Source organism: Haliotis rubra, unplaced genomic scaffold, assembly GCF_003918875.1.
Source record: "Haliotis rubra isolate DU_JTF1 unplaced genomic scaffold, ASM391887v1 Scf173, whole genome shotgun sequence".
NCBI classification, from domain to species: Eukaryota; Metazoa; Mollusca; class Gastropoda; order Lepetellida; family Haliotidae; genus Haliotis; species Haliotis rubra.
The window spans coordinates 304,906-316,646 of NW_025765703.1; the positions used below are offsets into that span (position 1 = coordinate 304,906).

Genomic DNA, 11,741 nt, shown 5'->3' on the forward strand with positions numbered 1-11,741 from the left:
GGTTTACAGCTCAATATTAGTTTTCTGTAAATCATGCTCATAAAGAGTGGAACTCCTATGTTAGCCACATAAAGAAACTGTGCACACAGAAAATTCCTTCAGAATTGGAATACAACACAGAAAAGACATGATGTAGACACTTTATAAGCTGAAGTATCGGGCCTCAAAAGAACATGAACAATATCCGTAACGATGACGTCAGAAATTCAAAATTGAGTGGGGGGTCACACCGCGAAGTCACAAAGTCAATAACGGGTATGACCATCATGCGCGTGAAGCACAGCAGTGCATCGACGACGCATAGAGGCTGCCAAATTTTCCGAATGAAGGCCTGGGGAATGGTTTGGGACGTGGTCACTGCCGTCTGGAACCTGTGTCTGATATGAGTCACCCGAATCCATCTGTCCTGTCTTGGCGTCGTTACTCGGGGACGCCCAGAACGTGGGTGGTCGGCGACGTCATTACTGTGTCCCTAACGCCTGACAAATGCAGATATCGTGTTACGATGGCAATTGAAATGTGCTGCCACCTGTTGTTGGCTCATGCTCGAACCATTCCAATGGCTTCATGACGTTGAGCACATGTTAATCTTGGCATGATGTGCATGTGGCCTTTCATGTGAATTTGGTGAACGTTTGAATGACCAAAGATCAAGCTTTCAACAGTGACATCAATTTCTGAGTTTCACATGTTGTGTGCAGCTGCACAGGCTGCACGTGCAGTAACACATTGCAAGTCCATAGGCCACCATCAATGACGTCACGTCGCCTGGCACCTGCATGAGCGTTTGATTGTCTCAATACTTGCTATGTTCACACCTTTATTTATGCATAAAGACGCTGTCTGCCTATCTTTATATTTTCTGTGTGCACAGTTTCTTTATGTGGCCAGTATACATTCGGTAGTGCAGGTAGTTCTGGTGTATAGATACACGGGTATACTGGCACATGGTGGGTGTTACAGCTGTAGGTAGTTCTGGTGTCTAGATACATGGACATACTGGCACATGGTGGGTGTTACAGCTGTAGGTAGTTCTGGTGTATAGATACATGGACATACTGGCACATGGTGGGTGTTACAGCTGTAGAAAGTTCTGATGTATAGATACATGGACATACTGGCACATGGTGGGTGTTACAGCTGTAGGTAGTTCTGGTGTATAGATACATGGACATACTGGCACATGGTGGGTGTTACAGCTGTAGGTAGTTCTGGTGTATAGATACATGGACATACTGGCACATGGTGGGTGTTACAGCTGTAGGTAGTTCTGGTGTATAGATACATGGACATACTGGCACATGGTGGGTGTTACAGCTGTAGATAGTTCTGGTGCATAGATACATGGACATACTGGCACATGGTGGGTGTTACAGCTGTAGATAGTTCTGGTGTATAGATACATGGACATACTGGCACATGGTGGGTGTTACAGCTGTAGATAGTTCTGGTGTATAGATACATGGACATACTGGCACATGGTGGGTGTTACAGCTGTAGATAGTTCTGGTGTATAGATACATGGACATACTGGCACATGGTGGGTGTTACAGCTGTAGATAGTTCTGGTGTATAGATACATGGACATACTGGCACATGCTGAGAGTTACAGCTGTAGATAGTTCTCGTGTATAGATACATGGACATACTGGCTCATGGTGGGTGTTACAGCTGTAGGTAGTTCTGGTGTATAGATACATGGATGTTACTGGCACATGGTGGGTGTTACAGCTGTAGGTAGTTCTGGTGTATAGATACATGGACATACTGGCACATGGTGGGTGTTACAGCTGTAGATAGTTCTGGTGTATATACATACATACTGGACATGCTGGCAGCATGGTGTAGAGATGTTACAGGCTGTAGGTAGTTCTGGTGTATAGATACATGGACATACTGGCACATGGTGGGTGTTACAGCCTGTATGTAGTTCTGGTGTATAGATACATGGACATACTGGCACATGGTGGGTGTTACAGCTGTAGGAGATACATGGACATACAGCTGTAGATAGTTCTGGCATGGACACATGGTGGGTGTTACAGCTGTAGATAGTTCTGGTGTATAGATACATGGACATACTGGCACATGGTGGGTGTTACAGCTGTAGGTAGTTCTGGTGTATAGATACATGGACATACTGGCACATGATGGGTGTTACAGCTGTAGATAGTTCTGGTGTATAGATACACGGACATTCTGGTGTATAGATACATGGTGGGTGTTACAGCTGTACGTAGTTCTGTGTATAGATACATGGACATACTGGCACATGGTGGGTGTTACAGCTGTATGTAGTTCTGGTGTATAGATACACATGGACATACTGGCACATGGTGGGTGTTACAGCTGTAGATAGTTCTGGTGTATAGATACATGGACATACTGGCACATGGTGGGTGTTACAGCTGTAGATAGTTCTGGTGTATAGATACATGGACATACTGGCACATGGTGGGTGTTACAGCTGTAGGTAGTTCTGGTGTATAGATACATGGACATACTGGCACATGGTGGGTGTTACAGCTGTAGATAGTTCTGGTGTATAGATACACGGGTATACTGGCACATGGTGGGTGTTACAGCTGTATGTAGTTCTGGTGTATAGATACATGGACATACTGGCACATGGTGGGTGTTACAGCTGTAGGTAGTTCTGGTGTATAGATACATGGACATACTGGCACATGGTGGGTGTTACAGCTGTATGTAGTTCTGGTGTATAGATACACGGGTATACTGGCACATGGTGGGTGTTACAGCTGTAGATAGTTCTGGTGTATAGATACATGGACATACTGGCACATGGTGGGTGTTACAGCTGTAGATAGTTCTGGTGTATAGATACATGGACATACTGGCACATGGTGGGTGTTACAGCTGTATGTAGTTCTGGTGTATAGATACATGGACATACTGGCACATGGTGGGTGTTACAGCTGTAGATAGTTCTGGTGTATAGATACATGGACATACTGGCACATGGTGGGTGTTACAGCTGTAGGTAGTTCTGGTGTATAGATACATGGACATACTGGCACATGGTGGGTGTTACAGCTGTAGGTAGTTCTGGTGTATAGATACATGGACATACTGGCACATGGTGGGTGTTACAGCTGTAGATAGTTCTGGTGTATAGATACATGGACATACTGGCACATGGTGGGTGTTACAGCTGTAGGTAGTTCTGGTGTATAGATACATGGACATACTGGGTACCACATGGTGGCACATGTTACAGCTGTAGGTAGTTCTGGTGTATAGATACATGGACATACTGGCACATGGTGGGTGTTACAGCTGTATGTAGTTCTGGTGTATAGATACATGGACATACTGGCACATGGTGGGTGTTACAGCTGTAGGTAGTTCTGGTGTATAGATACATGGGCATACTGGGTGTTACACATGGTGGGTGTTACAGCTGTAGCTGTAGTGTATAGATACATGGACATACTGGCACATGGTGGGTGTTACAGCTGTAGGTAGTTCTGGTGTATAGATACATGGACATACTGGGTACCACATACTGGCACATGGTGGGTGTTACAGCTGTAGATAGTTCTGGTGTATAGATACATGGACATACTGGCACATGGTGGGTGTTACAGCTGTAGATAGTTCTGGTGTATAGATACATGGACATACTGGCACATGGTGGGTGTTACAGCTGTAGATAGTTCTGGTGTATAGATACATGGACATACTGGCACATGGTGGGTGTTACAGCTGTAGTTCTGGTGTAGTTCTGGTGTATAGATACATGGACATACTGGCACATGGTGGGTGTTACAGCTGTAGGTAGTTCTGGTGTATAGATACATGGACATACTGGCACATGGTGGGTGTTACAGCTGTAGGTAGTTCTGGTGTATAGATACATGGACATACTGGCACATGGTGGGTGTTACAGCTGTAGGTAGTTCTGGTGTATAGATACATGGACATACTGGCACATGCTGAGTGGTACAGCTGTAGGTAGTTCTGGTAGAGATACATGGACATACTGGTACATGCTGAGTGTTACAGCTGTAGATAGTTCTGGTGTATAGATACACGGGGAATACTGGCACATGGTGGGTGTTACAGCTGTATGTAGTTCTGGTGTATAGATACATGGACATACTGGCACATGGTGGGTGTTACAGCTGTATGTAGTTCTGGTGTATAGATACATGGACATACTGGCACATGGTGGGTGTTACAGCTGTAGATAGTTCTGGTGTATAGATACATGGACATACTGGCACATGGTGGGTGTTACAGCTGTAGATAGTTCTCGTGTATACATACATAAACATACTGCCACATGGTGGGTGTTATACAGCTGTCGATAGTTCTGGTGTATAGATACATGGACATACTGGCACATGATGGGTGTTACAGCTGTAGATAGTTCTGGTGTATAGATACACGGGAATACTGGCACATGGTGGGTGTTACAGCTGTATGTAGTTCTGGTGTATCCATAAACGGGAATACTGGCACATGGTGGGTGTTACAGCTGTATGTAGTTCTGGTGTATAGATACATGGACATACTGGCACATGGTGGGTGTTACAGCTGTAGGTAGTTCTGATGTATAGATACATGGACATACTGGCACATGGTGGGTGTTACAGCTGTAGATAGTTCTGGTGTATAGATACACGGGTATACTGGCACATGGTGGGTGTTACAGCTGTAGATAGTTCTGGTGTATAGATACATGGACATACTGGCACATGGTGGGTGTTACAGCTGTATGTAGTTCTGGTGTATAGATACACGGGTATACTGGCACATGGTGGGTGTTACAGCTGTAGATAGTTCTCGTGTATAGATACATGGACATACTGGCACATGGTGGGTGTTTTTAGCTGTAGGTAGTTCTCGTGTATAGATACATGGACATACTGGCACATGGTGGGTGTTACAGCTGTATGTAGTTCTGGTGTATAGATACATGGACATACTGGCACATGGTGGGTGTTACAGCTGTAGATAGTTCTGGTGTATAGATACATGGACATACTGGCACATGGTGGGTGTTACAGCTGTAGGTAGTTCTGATGTATAGATACACGGACATAGTGGCACATGGTGGAGTGTTACAGCTGTAGGTAGTTCTGGTGTATAGATACATGGACATACTGGCACATGGTGGGTGTTACAGCTGTATGTAGTTCTGGTGTATAGATACATGGGTATACTGGCACATGGTGGGTGTTACAGCTGTAGGTAGTTCTGGTGTCTAGATACATGGACATACTGGCACATGGTGGGTGTTACAGCTGTAGAGTAGTTCTGGTGTATAGATACATGGACATACTGGCACATGGTGGGTGTTACAGCTGTAGGTAGTTCTGGTGTATAGATAAATGGACATACTGGCACGTGGTGGGTGTTACAGCTGTAGATAGTTCTGGTGTATGTAGATACACGGGTATACTGGCACATGGTGGGTGTTACAGCTGTAGATAGTTCTGGTGTATAGATACATGGACATACTGGCACATGGTGGGTGTTACAGCTGTAGGTAGTTCTGGTGTATAGATACATGGACATACTGGCACATGGTGGGTGTTACAGCTGTATGTAGTTCTGGTGTATAGATACACGGGAATACTGGCACATGGTGGGTGTTACAGCTGTATGTAGTTCTGGTGTATAGATAAACGGGTATACTGGCACATGGTGGGTGTTACAGCTGTATGTAGTTCTGGTGTATAGATACATGGACATACTGGCACATGGTGGGTGTTACAGCTGTAGGTAGTTCTGGTGTATAGATACATGGACATACTGGCACATGGTGGGTGTTACAGCTGTAGATAGTTCTGGTGTATAGATACATGGACATACTGGCACATGGTGGGTGTTACAGCTGTAGGTAGTTCTGGTGTATAGATACATGGACATACTGGCACATGATGGGTGTTACAGCTGTAAATAGTTCTGGTGTATAGATACATGGACATACTGGCACGTGGTGGGTGTTACAGCTGTAGGTAGCTCTGGTGTATAGATACACGGTATACTGGCACATTGTGGGTGTTACAGCTGTCCTCGGGGTCAGAAAGTTACACAGATGATCACAATTAATTCCCTCTCTAGTTGCAGTTAAAGGTCTTGATTGAAATCACGCTATTATTTCACGCTATGATTGACATGGTGTCAACATGTGAATATTTAATTCCTCAAATGGTCCATCTACTTAATCCAGTGTCACTACTTTGTCTGAGCACTCACCTCCCTAGGGACAGACGAGGAATATGACGGCTAATCGTTTATACCCATGACGCGAACAATACACAACACAGTCTGTGGAACCAGAAACTCAGGCACACAGATCAGAGGCAGTCAACTGTGGGGGAAGTTCCATCCCTATATGTACACTCGAGATGAAATGGAGTTAATGTCGCACAGTTCAAAGATAATTGGTTGGTTGGTTTGTTGTTTAACGCCGCACTCGGCAATAGTCCAGCTATATGGCGGCGTCTGTAAAAAATCGAGTCTGGACCAGACAGTCCAATGACAAACAGCATGAGTATCAATCATGGCAATTGGGATACGATGATGCGTGTCAACCAAGTCAGCTCGCCAGACCAAATCAGCATGTGGTGCCCAACCACTCACGGTGTGTGCATAAAACGTCGTGTTTCATGTTGCCGGACTTCTCATAAGAATGGTGCCAAACGTTTTGTCTGTTAGCAGACAGAACATGAACTATTCCGTCATGAATACTAGTCATCTTTCATACTTTTATTGTCATATCATACCGATGTACATGTTCTATGTCAAGCTTCTCAATACTTAGGAAGTAGCCATTAGTTAGTTTGTAATATTGTATCACAGAAGAACAATTCACTCAATAGAGGTTATTAAAATGGCAAGTTGACGACTGCCTACGAACTATCTTCAGAGATTCAGTTGTTTCCTTAACATGCGGTAGGTATGAATTATACGTATGCTAATTCCGCCGATTCAGAAATGGATTGTGTGTGTTTGTTGGGTACGGTTACACCGGAAGTATTCCAGCTACATGGCGGCCGTCTGTAAATGTGAGACGCGTATATTGAAACATTTCGACCTTCCGAACATTGTTTGGTAATATCCACATGACTGACATACCATGGATGCAGCTTGACACCTCATCAGAACACCACCACGTTCTTGTAGGTCTCAATGACTTGGCTTCATCTCAGGTGGGAGTTATGCATCGTGACTGAACATAATTCATTTTTTGTTCTTTGTAGATTCAGAGGTATAGCGGGTTTAAATTACACTCAAGGTCTCAATCACGCCTCTTCCTTGTGGCAGTAAAAAGTTGTGATTGAAGAATAAGCAATCTTACTTCGCGTTATGACTGACAAGGTGTCAAACTACGAACTTTAAATTCATCAAGTGGCCCGACTAAGTAAGCCGTTGTCACTCCTTTGCCTCAACACGTATCTCCCAGGGGACAGGACACAGGCAGAGGAAACTGTTGACAGCCTCGTCAAATACTATTACAATGTTACAATGAGAAATTACAAAATATTTGGCTACACTATCGATTTTGGTTTCAGTATTTCAATATGAGCAAGTCACTTTGTAAGGAACATGCGATTTCATAAAGTTGCCATTTTCGGATGTTTAGGGAAAGAATAGTGATTCTTCGCTAGTGAGTACGCACATACCCATGTACGTTCTATTGGTAGATCACACGGCAATATAAGTTAGTTTTTAAATGACTCTTTGATCATTGACACAAGTCCGTTTATCTGCCACTACACTACCGCAGCGAGACACCGCGGGTCTTCCATGTGGACAGCTGCCGAATGTGTGTCCATCGATTTGTCCGGAAAACATAATATTTATAGCCATATCCTTATTAGGAACCTATTCCCATATTTAGGTGCTAAAGCAGATGGCAAATAATCCGAGATGAAAATCCGTAGAATAAATAATTGGCTCTGTCACAAGTCAGTAAGCCTTACATGATCTGCCCTAAGACGAGATGGTTCAATATTGGTAGTAAATTGGTACCATTCTGCAGTTAAAAATGAGTGCTGTGTACTGGTTTCGGGGAGACATGTCCTAGTTTTATCCTCAAGCGCCGAGCACCAGGCAAGGAAACAACATGTACTTTATATCTTCAAGTCTCAGTATGCCCGACCGTCACCTCTCCGGACAGAAGTTCTATCCACAAGGACATGGGCGACTGTCTGTGACCTGGCACATATTGCTCTGACTTACCTTCGCGCATGCCTTGTGTGACTCAATCCGTCTGTAGACCGAGTTGTTGCGCATGCTCCAAATGTTGACAATCCCATCATCCCCACCACTGGCCAGGAATTCTTCATCCGTGGACAATTTCAAGTTCGTGACGTCACGCTTATGGCCGCTTAAGCTGCTACACACAACAGGGTCACGTGGGTCGTAAATTGAAATTTTGCCCTTGCGCGATCCACTGAAAATACATTTTTGAAAATGTAAAAATGTCTTCTGATTAAGTGGTTTTAACCTGTAGACTTCAGTAATTTCTTTACTAAGTAGATTCGACCAATTCAATGTCAAGACACACGTGTGGTTGGTTGGCTTGTTGTTTTACGCCGCACTCAGCAGTATTCAGCTGCACTCAGCTGCATGGTGGCGGTCTGTAAATAATCGAGTCTGGACCATACAATCCAGTGAGCAACAGCATGAGCATCGATCTACGCAATTGGGATACGATGACATGTGCCAACCAAGACAGCGAGCCTGACCACCCGTTAGTCGCCTCTTACAAACATGGGTTGCTGAAGACCAATTCTAACCTGCATGTTCACGGGTTGCCAACGTAACAACGCACAATAACAATACGTAATGACAAACGTTTTATATAGCGTAATGTTAAGCACCAGGGGCTCCTTTCACGAAGTTTACCTTTAAGGTTAACCTAAATTCCCATTGATTACACAATGCCATTTAGAAAGTGGTCAAATGTAACATATGCTATATTGGGATTACACTTTCTTAGTAAAATACAGATACTAGTACTTTTGTTGGGTTGAGTCCCATCTGGGATTCGAAACCACACCCTCAGAGTCAGGTACCTAACTCCCATTCTTTAACATTGCACTAAGGTTACGTTAGTGACTTACGATCACCTTAGGGCTTTGTGAAAGAAGGCCCAGGTGTAGTAGTTGATAGTGATATTGTAAAAACAACATACACATTACTGTCCAAGAGAGAGAAACCAATATTCCAGCTATAGATAATCAGCTGGGTCCAGATAAGTATGAGTAACTTCATGGCTATCATCACCATCACCTATCATCACCATCACCATCACCTTCACCATCACCATCACCTTCACCATCACCTTCACCATCACCTTCACCTTCACCATCACCATCACCTTCACCATCACCATCATGCCGGGTGTCCTCATAAATGAGGTACAATGGATAACAGGGTACTGTTGTGCACACGAGGTACTGCGATCACAGGGTACTGTTGTGCACACGAGGCACTGCGATCACAGGGTACTGTTGTGCACACGAGGCACTGCGATCACAGGGTACTGTTGTGCACACGAGGCACTGCGATCTGCGATCACACGGGTACTGTTGATCACGAGGTACACTGCGATCACAGGGTACTGGGCACACGAGGCACTGCGATCACAGGGTACTGTTGTGCACACGAGGCACTGCGATCACGACTCACGAGGGGGATCACAGGGTACTGTTGAGCACCAGGTACACACAGGGTACTGTTGATCACGAGGTACTGCGATCACAGGGTACTGTTGTGCACACGAGGTACTGCGATCACAGGGTACTGTTGAACACGAGGTACTGCGATCACAGGGTACTGTTGAGCACGAGGTACTGCGATCACAGGGTACTGTTGTGCACAGGAGGCACTGCGATCACAAGGTACAGTTGAACACGAGGTACTGCGATCACAGGGTACTGTTGAGCATGTGTGAGGTGAGGTGAAATTGGGTTTAACGTCGTGTTTGAGAATATTTCGCTCATATGACGAGATGCATGCGTGTGTATGTGTATGTGCGGCTGCTTGTACTAGCCCAGACTTAAGCTGGTTTTATAGTGCTAGCCCATTGAGATACTACGCCGCAGTGAAGCATGAATACCCCACTAAGACACATTATACTGACTCCAAGCCGACCAGTCTTTGTTGTACCCATTAATGCCGAGCGCCAGGCAGGGACCAACAAGTACCATATTTTAACGTCTTTTGGTATGACGCGGTCGGGGATCGAACCCGCGACCTTCCGCTCTCCGGGCGGACGCTCTAACCACTACACTGCGGAGGCGGTCGATGAGCATGTGTAGTTATGTTGAACGAGTGGGTTTTATTTTCACCTCATTAGCTTATCTTTGGACCAGGACAGACTTCCCACGTGGCAGTGGTCACGTGTTCGGAAATTCTTGACAACTTTCATACTTGTAGCATCCCATAGCTGCAAGATACATTGTGAAGCTGGTCAGAGATGGTCCTTGAGAAAGGCACCAAACCAACGAAACAAAGAAACATATGTATACATCTCTTAAAGGATAATGCATTCCTAAAAATATAAGACATGAAAATATTTGAATAACAATTTGATTTCAATTAGTAAGATATTGATGAAATTGACGAACAAAAACTATAAGATACTTATTGATAACCAAGTCTTCTTTTCTAAACTGAACACATTTTGATTACCTAATTTGGGGGAAATTCGACAACATACATGCAGAGTCATCACATTACTGAGACAAGATGTTCTAACATTATCAAGATTAAATACTGTATATGAATGTTTGATCCGTCGCTAAGCATGCCCAAATTAATCTTTTCATATAGTAGATGGATGATACAAGACTCCCCATGAACTACCGCATTACCAAATGATAAATTAGAAATTGCTAACTGTTTGAACTCTAACATTTTCTAATACTTCCGAAACGGGCATTCGAATGTATTTTAATCATTCGGTTCTTGAGAGGCATATAGAAGTTGGTATTCAAGAATAAAGAAGTTGAGATCCATAATATTTTGTCTTATATTTAAACCACGTCTAAAATCAATGAAATTGTGCATTTGGTTTCAGCAGAACAAATATTCCCACTAAAGCTTTCATCAATAATCAGTTAAGGTCGTGAGGTCATGTTCAGTATATGACGCATGTATGTGTTTATATAGTGCATGTGAATGTAGAGACACTTGTATTTGTAGTGATGGTCAGTGGCAGCGATGATTGAAGCACCCGTAAAATGTCGTATGCGGTCGGCGGCAATGTTATTTTAAGTCCCTTGACGGCACAGTCAAGAAGGTTGGCGACTGATACGCCAAGATGCCAATCCCAGGCCCTTTACAACCTGAGCGATGTGTTATCTCCACGTCTAGAGCGGATTGGATACCTATCTGAAAATACAGAACTTCTGCCAGCTTCCATGCTCATTATGGCGTGGCTCTCCAAGATTTTACAGATTCCCTATCTGCTGATGGAGTACACAGCAACCTGCGGTAGCTACCTCTGTTCGTATTTTGTATCGATACATATGGACGCCCCAGCATGGCAAGTATTATAGGGAATGAACATTTCACAGTTCACACATTTCGTTAGCATAAAATATACGCAGGATTAGAAATTTGGATTCAGTGGATATTTGAATAAACGATAAATACATTGCAATATTTTACAATTGTAGAGTTAAGCTGAATCTAAGAAACAAATCATAGAATTAGCAATGCTTCCATTGTTTCCAGCCGATCCCCATCTG

At 44.0% G+C, this 11,741-nt stretch overlaps 1 protein-coding gene across 1 annotated transcript in view; it reads right to left on the reverse strand.

The window, feature by feature from the left end:
• The window catches only part of LOC124272783 (cell division cycle protein 20 homolog), a 34,056-nt gene that overhangs the window by 12,867 nt on the left and 9,448 nt on the right, over positions 1-11,741 (reverse strand). Inside the window, exons 4-5 of the mRNA XM_046707985.1 lie at positions 10,338-10,435; positions 8,221-8,434 (exon numbers count right to left, since the gene is read on the reverse strand). Of these exons, the coding sequence (XP_046563941.1) occupies positions 8,221-8,434; positions 10,338-10,435 (312 nt within the window). The remainder of the gene's footprint in view (positions 1-8,220; positions 8,435-10,337; positions 10,436-11,741) is intronic.